The sequence below is a fragment of the Thamnophis sirtalis genome, unplaced genomic scaffold (genome assembly GCF_051295495.1).
Source record: "Thamnophis sirtalis isolate CommonGarterSnake01/CBP01778 unplaced genomic scaffold, rThaSir2_p1.2 scaffold_3, whole genome shotgun sequence".
Taxonomy (NCBI): Eukaryota; Metazoa; Chordata; class Lepidosauria; order Squamata; family Natricidae; genus Thamnophis; species Thamnophis sirtalis.
Window position 1 is genome coordinate 92,874,984 of NW_028261383.1, and position 20,102 is coordinate 92,895,085.

The window sequence follows — 20,102 nt, forward strand, 5'->3', positions numbered from 1 at the left end:
GGCAGGTTGAGTTTCTATTAATTTAGTAGCCCAATCCATAGACGTTTCATTTCCAAGGTAGGCACTTAGACAACTTTTATCAATATTAGAAAAAAATATGAAAGCAAACATTGTATTCCATTCCTACACTGTTTGCAGAAAATAATGTTACTTTAAAATAAAAAGTCTTTACTTTTTATTGGTGAGGGAGCATTTTTGCATTCTTATATACTGTAGCTGCAAATATCAAGTAGGAAGATGGAGTCAATTGCTCTTACTAGATCCCTGTCTGCTTCTTCTCAGGATCAAGAATTACCTCCTGCCCTCCCTACCTCCCTGAGTCCCATTAGCCAACTGAGACTCTATGGGAATTTTTTAGACATCCAAGTATCAGTTTTGGGGTCCTCTGATTCTTTTCCTTTTAAAGTAGCTCACTCCTTGCTGGGTTAGATGTGAATGTTCCTGTTTTAGCTAGCTTTTGGTAAGAGTTGGCAGGTAACACAAGTATCCAGTTGGACAATTATTAATGGTTAATTGGATAATAACTTATTAAACATACTGAGGTAACCTATCTATGGATCGGAGAATAATTTACCCAAATTTAGTCTCATTTACAGCTGGGTTAAGAGATCAAAAAGTCTAGGAAGATGCTTTATCCCCAATATGCTTTAATCCACTGAATGCTGATGGGTAGGACAAATAGGAATCACTTAATTTATGATCTTGCCAGACAAACTATGAAATGTCAGGATGTTAGTTTTGTATGTCACAGTAGTTTTGCCCACTTGAAAGAAAATGGTCTTGGAAAATTCCAACAAATCAGTAGGAATTAGACATATCAGTTAAGTTTCAGAATGCACAAAAATTGAAATATTCATTTCAATTCTTTTTTAAAAAATTATTTTAAAAAACCCCACACTGCCTGAATGTTATGAAAAAATATGGCTGTATATCTTCTATCATCAGATTACCATCATTATAAATAACATCCAGGTTTCTTCTTTTAATTATTATAGGGGTTTTATTTTTATTTTACAAAGCTTTGCTGAACCAACACATCTAGTGGGGTAAGGGGAGATCAGGTGTGAGATTTTACCCATTGTAGAGTGACGAAGAATATTTGAAAAATATGTTATGCATTTCTTTGAATGGACAATTGTCCACCCTAACCCTAATCTTATCAAATTCAAATGATCTGCACATAATGCCCATGTTTTCTACACTTTTCTTAACATCTTTCTATAAATAGTCTGAGCATATCCAAACATATATTTTCCTGTTGTATGAAGATGCAAAGTGTTATTCTGACACTTTGTGAACTTGCTAAGCAAGCATTATACAAATTGAATTTCAGACTTAACTAATGTATTTTTTCTATTTAGCATTAAAAAGAACTAAGGACTTCAAAGTTGTTCTGTGTATATATGATTAAAGTGAGTACAGAGACATTAAAATAATTAGGACAAAAATGTTGTTTCTTTAAATATAAGAACACTCTATACTTTTAATGTCACCCAGGTTATTGAAAACTCTCCCCAGAGCTAACAAACAGTTTTTTAAAAAACTCTTTGTGAGCAATGGTAGTTCCTTATTGTATCATTCAAGAAGGTTTTTTTCTCCCAAATGAACATTTCCCAAAGTTCCTTCTCTTGATATGAAACATTGGGCAAGAACATAAGGCCAAAATGAAGCTATAGTGAACTCTCTTATATATAACACAAGGAATACAATCAGATTTAACAATGAAAAAGATACAGATACATACAAATATACAGAGAAGCATCATTTTCAGGCCATCAGAGAAATTTTGAGTTGTATGTAGTTTTATCAAAAAGTATCATAAGAGAGCCATGAAAGAGGCCTTTATTTCATTTCTCAGCTACTCGCTTGGAATTTAATTGGATGAAAATAATAGAAATGCTTTTATTCTTGGGAACCTTAAAGTTACCTTATTCTTTAGCCTATCGACATTTTTCCACATTAGAAACACTTTACAATTCTTAACCATATTGATTTAAATTTTAAACCCTCTGACATATGTCTTGAGTATTTAAGATAAAATGGCTTGTAAGTGAAATGCCTAAGCCAAGTGAAAGCTTGGTTTTGACTTTTAAATAAATAAAAGCTAGAAACTTTGAAAAAGAGAAAAGGACAGGGGGAAATAAAGAACTTATGGTTATTTTTGCTTTCAGCTGGGACGTACACTCCGGAGCCCCTTTATGAAGTTTGTGGCACATGCTGTTTCTTTTACAATTTTTCTTGGACTGCTAGTAGTGAATGCATCCGACAGATTTGAAGGTGTAAAGCTGCTTCCCAATGAAACTGCCATGGATCACCCCAAGCAAATATTTAGAGTGAAAACAACACAATTTTCATGGACAGAAATGCTAATCATGAAATGGGTTTTAGGTAAGTGGAATTGAAATTGTTTCCTTTTACTATGGTATACGAGCTATCCACAGATCTACTGAAGAGCTGCAAATTTATTTGACTATAATAACTTGTGGATCCAGCTTTTCTCCCTCCCTCTCCCATAGGCACTGTTTGGAGGAGCCAAAAATACCCATCTACCTTAATTAGGGGGAAAAGGCTATATTGCTATGGTTGTGATATGTCTTATAGTGCTTCATTCTGTGCACGAATCCTGCCAAATTTTATGGTAAAAACTTGATGGTAAAACTTATGATTAAAAAATCTATATTGTAATATTAGATAGAAAACCTGAGCTGAAGGCTCAATGAAGCTGAACTGACTTACTCAGAAATCCCCTTTTGGTTGCTGCTACTTTTGCTATTTTATTATTCCGAACTAAGAGAGTCGCAAGAAAAATAATCCTCTACATGGGTTTGCCTACTGCAGCCACCTGTCATGAAGAACATTCAGACCAGATGTTTCCTTTCAAATACTGTGATGTATTTTTGAATGCTATTAGCTAGGTTGGAATAAGCTCCAACTGGTTATGTCACTGTGATGGTCTCCTGATCTGAACTGTTCACACGAAGTAGCATTAAGAAATTATCTCATACATTTCAACAGGGAGGAGGAACAAGTAGCTTCCAGATGTGATGAATTACAATTCCCAGCAGCCCCATCCAGCATAGCCAATTGCTATGAGATGTAACTCAACATCTGGAAGTCCACATGCTACCCTCTGCTGCTCTAAATTGAGGATTATTTTTCAAGGACTAACACTAACCTTGCTCCAACTATTAGATACACAAACAGAAAACTAAAGAAAATAATACATTTGTGAAGCTACCAGTTAAACAGAAGTGAGATATTATATTTTAACAGAATGAAGAATTGACAAGCCTTAAAAATGTGAATAGCAATGCAGATTATTTATAATTTTAAAAAATCAAATTAAAATGTCTTCAGGAAATATATTATTTAGAGAAAACTCTTTTATTGGCTGTAACCACAATATACAGAATATATTATTTTTTGTCTCTAAGTCAAATTATATTCCTCTTCTTTACAGAGGATATAAGCAGTATATTCTTGCTGTATTTTTTTATTATACTGAAATGAATTAAAAGTGATTTTCTGAAGCAATTTTTTCAGAACCGAACAGAATGAAATAAACTTGAATGAGAAATGCATTTTTGGTGTGTAACGTCTCTTTTGATCATAAAACATTTCAGCACTGTAAAGTTTGCAGGGAGCGAACAGTAAATAACTACAAGGAAGTGTGCCCAATCTGAACTAGAGTCTTAATCCAAAAATTTAGAAATGGCTCAAAAAGTGATCCAGGTAATTCCAGAGATAATGCAATCCCATCATTTAGCCAAATCAGAGCAAGGTTTAGAAAACAGAACTCTATTATTTCATAATCTTCAATGGAAGGAAACATAATTGACTGTAAATTTTGGTAGAATTTATAAGCAAGCTTAATTGTTATGAAAGATAATGTGTATCTGGAGTTTTAAGCAGCCATTTGGGACACTGAAGTTATTGATTTTGCCATGAACCTTATTCTTATAAATACTAAATTTGAGACATTGTATTGAGCAATGTGTGTGCACAAGGATGCTAATTCCCAATTGTGAGGAAGCTACCTGAGGCAGAAATATAAAACATTAATTTATTGGATCTTTTCCATAAAAGAAACTAATAAAGTTTAAGTCAGCTAAGTAATAGTCCTTCCAAAATATCAAACAGTTGCTAAGAATAAGACACTGGTCAACGATGAATAAATTCAAAGATCTTTCTCAGACAACACTCCAGAGAGTTGTTCTACCATAATCCTTCAAACGGTGGGAGTGGTGACTTTTTCAAAATGACCGTTCTTATTTTTTCTTTGGACATGGTTGGCAGAGCTCTGGGACAAAAAAAAAGCTTATTAGTGGCTCAGTACCAGATGGGAGAAAATTCAGACTTGAACAAATGTTTGTTCTGAATTATCTACTGCAGCTCATCAGCTGATCTTGAAAGAACTTCTTGTATGTTCCAAATAATTCCACTGCTAGGAAGAATCAGGGAATAATTTGAAGGTAGCATAGTGGAAAGAGGCCGAGCTACAAATCCCTGCCATGGCTGCATCAAGTAAATATGAGTTAACCACTCTCAACCTCAGTCCCCAGAATGCACTAAAGTATGGGAAATAATGATGACTTGAGGGGTCCTTAGTGCTCTCTGAGCTTGCAGATGTTTTATTACGCAAACGTGGTAACATCATCAGTTCTAGTTGAACATCATTAGCACTGGTGATGTTAATTCATTTGGGTAATGAAACATCTGCAAGGACACAACCAAGATCAGTGAGTACCCAAGACCCCTCATTTCAATCTTGAGTTACTAATATTTCCCTTTATTGATAATACTGACTTATTTTACAGTAGATGTGATGGCCCTTCCTAAAGAATTAAAGCCTGTCTGCAATGACCTTCATTTGACAGGAGAGGATAGATACATTTTTGGAGAAAACTTTCAAAATTTAAATAAAGCCCTCCAAAGTTGAAATGATGTCTCTCTTTCTAAACCACAATTTCTTTCAATTGTGAAACACCAGTAGAGCCTAGAGCATTCAACTGGAGATACTGTGGCTTCTTGTCACCATTGTAATAAAAGATAACAGACCAGAGTTTGAAAATAAATAACATGGGAGCAGTTGGAGATATATAGAGAAACAATAACAATGGCTATTATTTAAACACAAAACTGCTGATTATGTATGATAACTACATAAAATAGAACAGGTGACAAAATAATAAGCAGGATAATGAGATTAGTGATATGATACAAATGGCAATGCTTATTATAATGCAGAAAATAGTATTATCTGCCCTATTTGCACCTTAGCCGCCCCATTATTGACATACATATGCCTGGTTTTTATGACAATTGTCAATCTTGAATGCAACCCCAATATATCTTACTGCATTCATGATACTGAATATCCTTTTCAGGATTTTCAGAGTTTTGTAACAGCTTCTGGGACATAATATAGATTGCTCTTGCTGCTATATTTTGCATTCTAAGAAGATCCATGTTGAAGTGAGGCAGTGGTGGATTTCCAATTTTTTTACTACCAGTTCGCTCACTCATGCACATGCACACACTCGCGCGCAATGCTTCTGGACATGCATCCGGGCGGGTGGGCGAAGTCTCCCGCCATCACCACTACCGGTTCATCCAATCCAGAACGAACTGAGAGTAACCCACCTCTGAAGTGAGGATCCAAGGAATGTTATTTTTATTACTGGGTTGATCTGGGAAGAAAAGCAAGTAGAAAGTCAATGTAGTGTAATAGAGTGATTAGAAGAACAAAGAGGTATTCAAATCCCAACTCAATCCTGAAGCTTATTGGGTGATTTAAAGTGTCTATAATTCTAACTTTTGCATAAGTTTGTTAGGTCAAAATAAAAAGAATCATATCTGCTGTTGGAAAAGAGACTGAAAGTACAAAAGGAATAAAATGTGTGTGTGTGTATTTAATGCCACATTTAATATTGATATATACAACGTATGGTGGAAAAGCTGAAGGAAGAAATTATCTGAGATATTACTCATTGTGTGCTGATTGTGTTTGTGTACCACTGTAGGAATGATATGGTCTGAATGCAAAGAAATTTGGGAAGAAGGCCCCCGTGAATATGTCATGCATCTTTGGAACTTGTTGGATTTTGGGATGCTGTCTATTTTTGTAGCTTCCTTTACTGCCAGATTCATGGCTTTTCTCAAAGCCACCGAAGCACAACAATATGTGGATCTCTTTGTCCCAGACAATGACCTCATTAATGTCACCCTTCCTCCTCAGGTTGCCTACTTCACATACGGTAAGAAAGTGTTCCTTCTTAATTATTTTCAAACTATGGTTAACATGGCAAAATGATGATGATGATGATGATTAAAATTATGATGATCTTCATGCAGCCAGCCAGATGTTTAGACTGGATTTAGTATTTTTATCCACCTATTGTCTGTTTCTTCAATTCAACTGCTCTGAGCCGTTGCCAGGTGGTCTGGTTATTGTATCTGCTTTGCCTTGTGTGGTTTTGTGTGTTTGTGTGTGTGTGTGTGTGTGTGTGTGTGTATTCATGTACACATATATGCGCGTACATGTACTAGCCATGTAATGCTTTGCCTTGCCATGTCTTTTTTCTACTCATCATTTGATCTTTCTTGTAGGCCACTTGGTCTCATCAGCATTCAGTAAGCCTCCAGGGTGTACCAGCTGCAGTGTACCTTCTTCACTGTCCTTCAGATATTCTTCCAATGCCCTTTTTTTATTTTTCAGCCATCTAATATACTTGCAACATTCCACACCCAACAATGCTCCTTAATAAGTTGTCAGTGTTGTTATATGGGGGAAGGGCATGTTTCATTCTCATCATTCTTCTGGTCTTCCTCTCTAGGGCTTCTAATATGCTTGAATCCAATCCACTATTCCAACAGTGTACCCTATGACTGCAATTACCCAGTTATTAACTGCCTTGATGATATTTCCTCCACTGAGTTTGAATTTTAAAGTCTTCTTCACTCTCATGATGTATTCGCTTCGAACCTTCTTCTTGACTTCAGTGTGCTTGATATTGTCAGCTTGAAAGATGCCCATGTATTTGTAGTGATTGTCTTCATCCTGACTCTTGATGTTATTTCTATAGGACATATGGATTCCTTCAGTTTTCACTACCCTTTTCTCTAAAGATTGTAAGAGTGGCACATTTGTCCAGTCCAAACTTCATTGCAACATCTTGGCTCTGTATATGAGGCTGTGTTGAATAGTGATTCTATTTCAGATGGTATCTTTCCATACAGCTCCAGATTGTCCATGTAGAGGAGGTGAGAGATAGCCTGGAATATGTTTTTGATGTTTGAGAGCCATGGCCTGGTTTGTTTGGTATTATTGACACAGAAATTAATGCAATGCAAACCAGTCAGGCTAATAGTGAGTCTCATTGAAAGATTCCTCTTAGGATATTAACCTCTCCCAATTTATTGCCGTTGGCCAGTAGCTGTGTCTTTTACCATTGTGCCATTGATCTTTGCACAAAGCTTCTGATGTTTCTACTGACTCTTGTTATTTTTAGGCACTTAATTATTGAACCACATGGCAGGGAGTTGATTGCTTTCAACTCCCTTGGATTGCTATCCAATCCAAATTACATTAAAGTTGGTCTTCCTTCTCTTGCAGTTTTCCAAAATCATCTTGACAATTAGAAGTTGATCTTTTGTTGCTCTGCTATTTGGACAATTTCTTTTTTTTGCTCAGATGGAAAAAGCTTATTTTCTGTTGGACTGCATCATCTACCACACTTGTTAGCAATTTTAAATTTTTTGGTAAGCAGGTAATTATCCTGTAGTTGCCTGATGCTGCCCCTTTTTCTGGCTCTTTCATTATCAGGTAGATCTTGCTAGATGTTAGCCAATCTTCAATTTCACTTCAAATCCAGTATGTTGTTAAGCTGTTTGGCAATGAAGTTGCTGGTTAGAAGTTTCAACCAAATCCATGCAGTTCATCTTCACCTGGTGCTGACCAAAGTTTGAACTTCTTTGCCCTTTTCTCCACAATTTCTGCTGTTACTACAAGTTCTCTCATTTCATCTTCTTCTTTTATTCTCATCCATCTCCTTTATTCAAACTGCATTCTTATTATATTTCTTTTAGTTGTCTCATAGCTGCACCCAGTACTGTACTGTTTCTTTTGTTAACTAGTTCCTTGCAATCTCTTCATTGACAGATTGGTAGAAATGTTTCTGATCTTACTGAAATAGGAGATTTTTGCCTATACTGTGCAATTTAATCTTTATATCTGCTGCTTTTCTTGGCTATGGCAATTATTTGCTGCTTTATTAATTCCAGTGCCTTCTTGATCTTCTTTGTTTCTAGATGATATTTCTTCATTAGGTGTTTTTTTTTTTTTTGGTCTTCTTGTTGTACAGCTTCTTTTCCTTCCTCTGTTCTAGCTTGCTTGCATCTGATCTTAGCATGCCGATCATGTTTTCCAACCTGATTCCATTTTTTGGCTTTTAAAAAAATGTGTTTATTGACTTTGCATCCAAGGTATTCAGTTATAATTTCAGGCATACTGTACATTAGTTGGTTGGTTTCTTGCAGTGGTGCTTATTTTTGATATTACAGTATTGGCATCTTTTAGTACTTGTGCTAGTTGTTCCTTTTGAACAATGTAAGCAATCTTATTCTGTTATTTTTGTAATGTTATAATACTCAAGGGGGAGGATTTCAGTTCCTTTTGCTTTTTAGTTAGGAGGCTTTATGCTTTCTGGGGAAAAGGGAGAGGAAAGAGAACTTGATTTGGGAATGAAAACAGTTCAATAGATGTACTAGCTTCCTCTACTGCTGACTTTGCCTCTACAGTCTGAATTATTTGTGGCAAGGCTTCAATTTCTTTGTTCTGAGGAGACTTTTTTAGTTCTTCCAGTTTTACTTCTCTGAATACTTTATTTCATATTATACACCTGTGATGATTCACTAGCCTTTTTCCTGTTAACTCTGATATAGATTTGTGGACTTGATATGAAATAGCAGATCATTATTTCTTTGTTTTCAATCTTTGTATATTTGTAAAAGGTAAACACCTTTTCTTCCAGCTACTGGCCCTGGTTGCTCAGCCAACAGTCTGGAGTTCTAATGTTCTTGGACTATGATTATGATCTTTTTTGACCTGGGAGACAATCAATATGGTATAGGTTTCTCTATATTATGTCTCACCATATTGTTTACACTTTTTCATCTGACTTCTATGATGACACTTGGTCAGTATGGATGAATCTCTAGTATAGCTTTCATCCTGCTCAGAGTACACAAGCCCCACAACCACATCAAGTTATTGCCTCACTGATAAAATATTCCTGAAAAGTACAACATAAAGAGTAACAATTAAATGATATATTTATGTTCATATAGTTTTCATATATATATATATATATATATATATATATATATATATATATATATATATATATATATATATATATATATATATATATATATATATATATATATATATATATATATATATATATATATATATATAACTAGAGACAATTTGATATAGTGGTTATAGTGGTATATGAGTTCTAATCCTGTATTCGTAACCTTCTTTCAGACCTAGGAAAATGGCAATAGAAAACTATTTCTTTTGTTAAGAAAACTTCAGGAATTTGTGCAAGCAGTTGGCAGAAATCAGGAATGACCTCAAAGGCACACATATACATACCGAAAAAAGTATTACGTATGGATACACATCTAGAAGTCATAACTATGATTTAACTGGAAAAACCCTACTAGTCACCATTGTGGGAAAACCTGAATAACTTCAAGGTTCCTTTGAAGTTTTCCCTGCTTCAGATTCAATATCTTTAAATTGGCTGTTCAAATAGAGAACATTTTCAAATTATTATTTGCAGATTAGAATATATAGTTCAATTTTTGGACAGGTTTTATTCTCTCTGGAATATTAAGGACCCAAATGCAAACTCCATCCAGTTGCATAAAAGTAGAAGATCCTCAATAAAGAGTTGAGGACAAATTTCTTAAACTTGGCTAGTGTTGAAATTTGTAAGTAACTTAAAGATGAAGACATCTAACTTGCTTTCTGAAAATAAGAAAGACCTGGAGGTATTCCTAGTTGAGTGTTATGTACATTTCACAGGTCACAGCACATGAATCACTTTTGGAGCAATGCCTCCTAGGCTGCTAATGGCAGGAAATGAAACATTCAGCTGATTGTAGCATGAACAGCAAACTCACAGTGAGTAGGGATGTGACTATATTTGAACCCAAAAATAATAGCTTTGTATTTGCCTTGAATTGCGGCCAGGTGCCATTTCCAATTCATCTCCTTGGGAAAGAACATAAGATTGTGAATGTTAAAATCCCAAATGAAACCCAAATTCATATTAGGAGCTTACAATACAAAGGACACGTTTGTATGAAGACAATATAAAAATTACACTTGATCCAGACAAGAGTTTTGGGCACAACATGGTTTGCCACTAATATACCAACAGCCACACGATTCGAGAGGGAAGGGAACTCATCAACCCCAGGCCTGCCGACAGAGCCAGGTTTTAACAGCTTTTTGGAAGGCCTGGGGAGAGGTGAGGGTCCGAATCTCTGCGGGGAGTTCGTTCCAAAGGGCCGGAGCTGCCACAGAGAAGGCCCTACCCCGGGTAGTAGCCAGATGGCATTGGCTGGTAGACGGGACCTGGAGGAGGCCTGCCCTGTGTGATCTAATGGGTCTTTGGGAGGTGATTGGCAGCAGGCAGTCTCTCAAGTACCCAGGTTCAATACCATGAAGGGCTTTATAAGTGATGACTAGCACCTTGAAGCATATCCGGAGACCAATCGGTAACCAGTGCAGCTCACGGAGGATAGGTGTAACGTGGGTGTACCGAGGTGCACCCACGATCGCTCACACGGCTGCATTCTGGATGAGCTGAAGTCCCCGAATGCTCTTCAAGGGCTGCCCCATGTAGAGCGCATTGCAGTAGTCCAGTCTTGAGGTCACAAGGGCATGAGTGACTGTTGCGAGTGCCTCCCGGTTCAGGTAGGGACGCAGTTGGTGCACCAGGCGAACCTGGGCAAATGCCCCCCTGGTCACAGCTGACAAATGATGTTCTAAGGTCAGCTGTGGGTCCAAGAGGACTCCCAAATTGCGAACCCTGTCTGAGGGGCGTAAAATTTCACCCCCCAGCCTGAGTGATGGAATACTAACCAAATTTTTGGGAGGGAAATACAACAGCCACTCGGTCTTGTCTGGATTGAGCGCAAGCTTGTTAACCCCCATCCAGACCCTGACAGCCTCCAGGCACTGGCACATCGTGTCAACCACTTCCACTTTTTATCTGAGAGCAATTAAAGATGCTGGTTATCACTTTTAAAGCTCTAAATTGCACAAGGCCAGGTTATTGTCAGGACTGCTGCTTCCTGAAGATATCTGCTTTTTCCACTAGATCAGATAGGATGAATGGGCTCCATACATATTTCGTTGTATTTAAGTACAATGACAATAAAGATTATACTTATAGTCCTTCCCTTAGATGTTATCATCTAGCAGAACCTAGAAAGCATGGTTTTTTCTGAGTTGCCCAAGCTTGTGATTTATACTATAGGAAACTATGAAAGCTGAGTAAATAAATCCCTCACATTAAAGCCAAACCTAACTCACTTAATTTGTTTAAGTAATTGATGTGGACACCCATCTTAAATAACCAACTCCAATAATAATAATACTTAAAGCAAGATTAAAAGGTAAAAGTTCCCCTCACACATATGTGCTAGTCGTTCCCGACTCTAGGGAACGGTGCTCATCTCCATTTCAAAGCCGAAGAGCCAGCACTGTCCGAAGACATCTCCATGGTCATGTGGCCGGCATGACTAAATGTTGAAAGCACATGGAACACTGTTACCATCCCACCAAAGGCAGTTCCTATTTTTCTACTTGCATTTTTACATGCTTTCAAACTGCTAGGTTGGCAGAAGCTGGGACAAGTAACAGGAGCTCTCTCCATTACACAGCGCTAGGGATTCAAACAGCCAAACTGCCGACCTTTCTGATTGACAAGCTCAGCGTCTTAGCCATTGAACCACCATGTCCCTTTAAAGCAAGATTTAAAAAAACAATAAAATAAAATTATAAATACCATATATAGCAGCTAAGAAAGAAAACTATCCAACCACAACAATTAACTTAACCATGATACAGGATCAACCATACAGTGGAAACACAGTACTTTTGGGATGCTGGTTATTTAGATATGTGATATGTACGTGTGGGTTTGTCCTCCCAGCAGTCTATCCCACTTAATACATAACATTTATATGCAGAATTACCACTGCAAAGAATAGGAACTGGGGAGAAAGGAAGAAGGTAAAAATTAATTGATGGAGGTTTACAATATATTCCTCATGTTAAGCTTTGCAAATTGGATGCAGGAATGAGAGAAGGCAGTTATGGTTCCCGCACTGTGGATTAAAAATCAAGCATGGGTGTATCTCATTCAGCCTTCTCAGTAGCAGCTCCGACCCTTTGGAACGATCTCCCCGTGGAGATTCGCACCCTCACCACCGTCCAGACCTTCCGCACAGCCCTTAAGATCTGGCTATCCCGTCAGGCCTGGGGATAAAAATTCTAATCCGCCCCACCCGAATGTTGAATGAAAGTTGCGTTTTATTGTTTTAATTTTTTTTACTCACGTATTGTCTTATGTTTTGTCTTGCACTCCCCCTCCCGTGAATTGTAAGCCGCCCTGAGTCCCCTCAGGGAAAAGGGCGGCCTATAAATAATAAATAAAATCTAAAAAAAAAATCTAAATACTAAATCTTAATTCATGTACGCCATTCCTTGGCATGGAGAAAGAATGCAATGGATTTGAGAAGCATTTATGTTCCTTCAGGAAGGAAGGTGAAGCCAATACGCTAAGTTCTTGGAAGCTATGGATATTTTACTTCCTTACCTTCTCTTTTCTAAGACAGATAGTTCTCAGCTTGCAACCACAATTGGGGCTAGAACTTCTGTCAATAAGTAACAAGATTGTTAAATGAGCCATGCCCGATTTTATGACATTTTTTTGCAGTGGTTGTTCAGCTAATCACATGGCTTTTAAGCAAATACAGCTTCTTCCATAGACTTTGCTTGTTAGAAACTCCCTGGGAAAGTTGTAATAATGTGGCAATAATGTGACTCTGGGATGCTGCAATTATTGTAAATACGTGGTGTTACCCAGCATCCAGATTTTGATCATGTGACTGCAGGGACACAGTAATGGTTATATGTGGGAGGACTGATCATAAGCCACGCTTTTCAGCACTGTCATAACTTTGAATGGCCTTTAACTGAATGATTGTAAGTCAAAAATTACCTGTATGAATGGTCTGGTGATTACAAATACATAGCTTGAAATAAAGCTGTGTTAATAGGATGTTGGTCATAGACACACAGATACAAAATTTAAATCACCAGTCTGTTTTATTTTTTAAATGCTCAACTGACCTGAAAATGTTATGGTACTCCTCTCTCTCTCTCTCTCTCCCTATCCTTCCCTCCCTCTCTCTTTGAAAAGATAATAGAAAAGATTGTTAACATAAATTTCTTCCTCTTTTGCATAATGCTTGAGTAGGACAATATTGTTACAGTGAGCTGCAAAAATACAGATCAGGAAGGGAGCATAATTGTTAAAATCCAATGCAATTGGAGCAGTGTTGATTTATATGTCACTCAGATACTACTCAGAAGTAGGCATTTTTAAATAAGACTTTTCAGCAAAACTTTAGAAATGCAGTTAGCAAAACAGTTTTCAAACAAATAGGACATGCTAATCCATTATACCTGCCTCCTTTAAAAAAAAAAAAACCTGAAACTAAATTTTTATACAAATTGTGCTGTGGTACTCATCTCCCTCTTGTGACACAATTGTGTAATTACAGCTGTTGTATTCTAGAAATATAAGACTGAATTAAACTTTGTTCCAAGATTTAAGAAATCAAACAATATTTTATCATGAAACTATACCTTTAGTTAATGTTCTTCCAATGTGACAGGCATTTGTGCTTTTTTTTTAACTTTCTCCATTATTTTTAACATTTCATTTCCATTTCTAAACCAAGGTACTTTACCACCACTGTGATCCTGTCTCTGAAATCTGGGTATTCTTTCCTCTTTTTTTCGGCTTCCATTGAACTTTTCTATGTCATCAATTCAGTTAAGGCGTCTCAAAGTTCTTGAAGCTTTTTCAGGAGAATCTGAATCTGAAATGCTTCTCTGTCATAAATACTTCATGCCTTTTCAAATGCTGCTTGTTTATGAAGATCATTCTGGCAGTTCACCTGTCAGAATCAGCAGCGGTAAAATTGTCTCTGTGTTAAGGCAATCAAGGGAAGATGAGAAAAGGGAAGTACAAACATACAGGTGACAGATGCAAATAGCTTCATCCACATAATAGTCAATATTCTGTATTCACACTTACAATCACAAATATGCATCCTTGGCAACTTCTTTCTTTCTTTCTTTATTTCAAAGGAAGACTAAGGCAAAGAGTTTCTACAAAAGATGAATGCTGAGAGAGACTTCAAAGGAAGTAAGAGGTACATGCTATGCATGGGGACCAAGAACATAGGGCAAGGTACTGAAATGAACAGAGAAAGGTTTTTTTAATGAAGTCAAAATGCTAGGCTAGAATAGAGTTTAATAAGTGGAAGAAAGATGAAAGCCAGCAGCATGCTATCCATCTCAATAACCTTCATTTTTCTTTCTTCAGAACAGCCAACCAACATATTTATTTTATTATTATTATTATTATTTGTAAAATAGCACACAGGTTAATGAATAAGAGGCGGGTGTTTATTTTCTTGAAACTTTAATATAATAATATCCCTGTTGACTTACTCTAGTTTTATCAACACAACCTGCTGCTTGTGATGTGTGACCAGCAATTTTATTCAATTCTATTGCTTTCTAGTATCAATTAGTATCAAATAATACCTCAACTGGCCAAGAGTGTGTGGTTTGCCTAAAGAATAACCAACCTGTATAAAATTCATGTCTTGTTGGGAGATATTTATGCTTAGGGAAGAAATTATTACGTGGACATTTCTCTTTATATTTGGTGTTAATTTGATTGCGTTTGTGCTATAAAGTCAGTCTTCATTCATAGCAACCACAAAGATAGAATTTATCAAGGATTTTCTGGCTGCAACCTGGCTCATTATAACTTTCAACGGTGTACCACTCACTGTAATTGTGTTCGTCCGTCTTGCTCTTCTCTTTCCTTTTAATTTTCCTAGTCTTATAGACTTCTCAAGAAAGTAGGTTTTTGCATCATAGGATGCAAAATAGGATACTTTGAGCCTATTTATTTCAAGTGTCTCAAGTGAGAGCTCTAGATTGATTTATTTTATGGTTCTATCTATCCATGGTATTCTCAAGAGTCTTCTTTGAGACCAGCATTCAAAACCATTTATATTCTTTTTGTCTTCTCAATAGTCAGTCCTAGAGATCAAAATCTTTAATCTCCACCATTTCGATTTTATTTTCATTGTCAATTCTAAGGTGGATTACTTTCATCATTTATTTAATTTTTTTAAAATATTTGGTCTCACTCTTGTTTCTTCAATGTAGCCCTAAACTATTGTCACGAGGATTTGCAGCTAATTTGCCTTTTCAACTATCAAAGAAATGTCATCAACATGGTGCACAGTGCAGGGTTTTGATCCTTTTTTTCTCTACGCTCATTTTTTTTTTCAAACTAGCCTCCTTCAACATATATTTAGCATATAAATTGAGCAAATAAAAGGGGAATGTAAAATATTTTCTCCCTCTTCAGCCAATTTGTTTTGCCATGTTCCTTGCAGTCTTTGACTTCTGGTTCTATGTATCACACCTTTTTTATCATGTTCCTCAGACACTGTCATTTTCTTATATTCAAGAACTAGATTTCTCTTTCCTAAAACTATATGGCATAATACTGACCTAGGCTTGCCAAGAGCATGAAGTAAACTACTGGTCCCAACAAAAAAAAAGGTTCCACCACAAATGCGCGAATGACAAAAGCGCGCCTCACTAAACCGCAGTGACAAAACCACACCGACAAAACCGCGCGATGAAGGAGCGACGAATCAGCCCTGAAGCGCGCCGACAACAGGGCGCCGACAGAAGCACGCTGTAACCTAACCCTAAACCTAACCCTAAACCTAACCCTAAACCTAACCCTAAACCTAACCCTAACCCTAACCCTAAACCTAAACCTAAACCTAAACCTAAACCTAACCCTAAACCTAACCCTAACCCTAACCCTAACCCTAACCCTAACCCTAACCCTAACCCTAACCCTAAACCTAAACCTAAACCTAACCCTAAACCTTACCTTACCTTAAACCGTGCTTCTGTTGGCGCGCTGTTGTCGGCGCGCTTTTGACATCGTGGTTTTAGCGCCGCGGTTTTGTCAGCGCGCTTATGACGTTCGCGCTTTTGTCGGGCCACGCAAAAAAAAACCTTTATTAATTTACTGTGAATTCTTCTCATTCACACACAGCAAAATCTTTCCAGGGAGGATTTACGGTCACAGACCTTATCTGGCATAGGGAGCTGCCAGGCCAATATCTACAAAACTTGGCAAGGAGTCTTGGAGAGTCATGAACCAATTAATCAAACTAACTGTCTCCTGCAAACTCCACTCCCCTTTTGCTCCTTTTATTTTCTCTGGGAGGGGCCATTCAACATCCACTTGGGACCTTACTCCCAAATTGACCCCTGTTCTTTAGCTGTTTCCTTCATCTATCTGACAACTCTGCATATGCACACACTGAGAACAGGCTCCAGTTGTTCATCTGCCTCACTGATGTCGAACTGTGAAGGCAGCTGATAACTGGCATACAGCTCTGGCCTCCTATCTGCCTCCGACACAGAGCCCTTATCAGACTCCAGGATTGGCTCATGTTCCTCCCCAACCTCCTCACTGTCTGAACCTGCAGCCAGCTCCTCTGACTGCTGGTGGACCACAACAGGCATCTATATTACTCCTGGCTTGTTAACTTCTTACTGCTATATATTGTATCTGCATATTTTTTTCTCTAAGCCTGGCACACAGTTTCAATTGACTTTCATGTATGTGAGCATGCTCTTCTATCAGCCTAATGGCCATCAGATATATTTGGATGGCATCCCTAAGATGTCCTGGGCACAGTGATCAGTCTTAGTTCAGCAACATTATTTACTGCCCACAAAGACTTGCATCAGTGATCCTATCCCCTTGTTGCATGCAAAATAAAGAATTCACTTTAGAGAAAAAGATGCTGTGGGCTTTGAAGGGATAAAATGTGAGAAAGAATTACTGTTGGTGACATCTTTAAGAGCTATGATGGTGCAGTGGTTAGAATGAAGCATTGCTGGCTGACTCCAACCAAGAGTTTGATCCTGACCCACTCAAGGTTGACTCAGCCTTCCATAAGAGCCGAGGTGGCACAGTGGTTAAATGCAGCACTGTAGGCTACTTCAGCTGACTGCAGTTCTGCAGTTCGGCTGTTCAAATCTCACCGGCTCAGGGTTGACTCAGCCTTCCATCCTTCTGAGGTGGGTAAAATGAGGACCCGGATTGTTGGGGGCAATATGCTGACTCTGTAAACCGCTTAGAGAGGGCTGAAAGCCCTATGAAGCAGTATATAAGTCTAACTGCTATTGCTATTGCTATTCCATCCTTCTGAGCTTGGTAACATGAGGACCCAGATTGCTGGGGCAACATGCTAACATTTGTAAACTGCCCAGAGAGAACTGTAAAGCATTATGGAGTGTATATATGTCTAAGTGCTATTGCTATCTTTATCAGATATGAAGCCAATTTTGCTTTCACTGGCTCCTATTTATGTAACAGGAACTTGTCTATGATAGTTCCTGGCAAACAATGCTTTCCTGTAAAACCATTATTCATGGAACATAACAAGCTGCTGTGTTCAATCAGACCCTCATTCCACTTAGTTTTCTAAGGTGCTATGTAGTGGAGAGTCTGTAGTTTCTGCTCTGCCACAAAAAAAAATATGGTGATTTTCAATCAACTTTGAGTCCTGTGGATAAGATGGACCCATCATTAAAACAATGCAGTGATTTGCCATCACTTTCTTTGTGATATTTTCCTCAACTTCTCAAACTAGCCTACAACCCTCCGGCCTGTCGCCCTTGTGCCTTGATGCTCCTACTGCTTCATGTATGAAGGAAGTGACATTTATGTTTTATTTTTATTTTATTTTAATGCTACTCTTAGTGCCAAAGGAGGCCAGAGATTGTGTACAAAACAACCCTCTTCTAGTTAGACCTTCTTCTAAATTTATATTTAATTCTAAAGAAACTGTAAATAAATAAATCAACACTAAAATTACCAATCCTGGAATCAGACAGTAACATTGCAATAATTGAGACACACTTCATTTTTACTAGCACATTTTTACTACCCTTCATTTGGGTAATGAAATGCTTTCTGCAAGAAAGCAACCAAGCTTAGAGACTACCAAGCATCCTTCACTTTATTTTTTTTAAAATGTAATAGTTTGGTACTGGAATAGTTTTTATCTTACAAATGCTAGGGTAAATAGATGGGTCTTGAGTTGTCTATAATAAAATATGCACATCAAGAGGGCCCTATGCCTAGCCATCCAAAGGTGAGCTAAACCTATTAGTGAGTTTACAAGCAGAATCCCAGCTGATCTGAGTGGGTAGTATTGCAGAGACTGTTATTTTCAGCCCTTTGATCATAAGCATTTTAGACATTGATATGGCTACTGCCAAATTCTAATTTGGAAAACAATTAGATCAGGCAGGATGCTAAAAGCTTCATTATGGTGGCTAGTCTCTATGGCATGAAACGAATGCCATTCACTATGTTATGAAACTAATTCTTCTGGAAATGAAATTGGGCTTTCATAGCAGCATGAAAATTAACCTCAAAATCCTTGATTCAAAATGTGTATTTTTCAGACACAGAAAAGAAAACAGCAGCATGAAAATTAGCCTCAAAATCCTGGATTCGAAATATGTATTTTTCAAACATAGAAAAAAGGGCAAGGTATTACAGACTAATTAATATGCACTAGCTGCATTTCAAAAGCCTTGTACCCAGAGAATTTGTATTGAAAATCTTGCAGCCAAGAAATCTTCAAGATTAAAAAAAAATGAACTAGGTAATTTGCATTGATAAAAAAAAGTTATCAGGCGATTTATGCTATGACTTACAAACATTATGAAATGTTGCAAATATAAGCAGTTACACCATTTCTGTAACATTTATGTAAAAAAATTAGAAAGTAGAAAACTCAGTAGGAAAATTGCCCTTCAACTAGAGATTAGAAAGCAGATCAGGCTTTTAGCAATTTAAATTCCTTAACACTGTCACTTTCTTCCATCTGTTTGCACTAGATAGAACTGCTGTGGATACCACCCAACCACTTTGTGACCTGAGTCTCAAAATGTTGGATTTTCAGGCCAATATTCATACAAGTGCACCTTGTGCCTCACAGTCAATTATACTATCTTCTGATGCTATACATACATAAATTAAAAGGGCAGAGGTTGGAGCTGAGGAAATTGAATTTTCTTGTGAACATAGACATGCAAGAATATTATACAGCTATCACATTTTTCAGGGGACTGGCATGTAATTGCACAGATTAATTTGTTGATAAAGAGTGGTGATTTCATGAGAGAAGAATGTGCATGTGGTCAGTGATTTAGCAACATATCCTAAATGTTGATTAAATTGTCCTTTACAAGATGTCCCCAAACACTTTTGAGTATACTAGTAGAGCAGGATTCTGGATACAGATCTTCACAACATCTTTAACCTTAGAGAGTAACAGAGCTGGAAGGGACCTTGGAGTCCAACCCTCTTCTTAAGCAGGAAACCCTTTACCAGGGATTCTCAACCTTTTCTTCACACAGACCCACTTTAAATACCTTTTGTGGCCACAGACCATGGCCACAGGCCACTGAGACTTAACTCAAGATTTAAATCACAACATTTCTTCAAGCCTTTGCTGACCCCCTGTAATAATATTACACGCACACACACCAGGGATCTACAGCCCACAGGTTGAGAACCACTGCCCTATACCATTTTAGACAAATGATTGTCCAATCTCTTCTTTGAAATATTCAGTATTGGAGCACTGGAGGA

At 37.4% G+C, this 20,102-nt stretch overlaps 1 protein-coding gene across 1 annotated transcript in view; it reads left to right on the plus strand.

The window, feature by feature from the left end:
• Positions 1 to 20,102, plus strand: part of TRPC7 (transient receptor potential cation channel subfamily C member 7) — a 138,999-nt gene that overhangs the window by 83,184 nt on the left and 35,713 nt on the right. The window contains exons 4-5 of the mRNA XM_087709513.1: positions 2,172 to 2,388; positions 6,024 to 6,257. Coding sequence (XP_087565639.1) covers positions 2,172 to 2,388; positions 6,024 to 6,257 — 451 coding nt within the window. The remainder of the gene's footprint in view (positions 1 to 2,171; positions 2,389 to 6,023; positions 6,258 to 20,102) is intronic.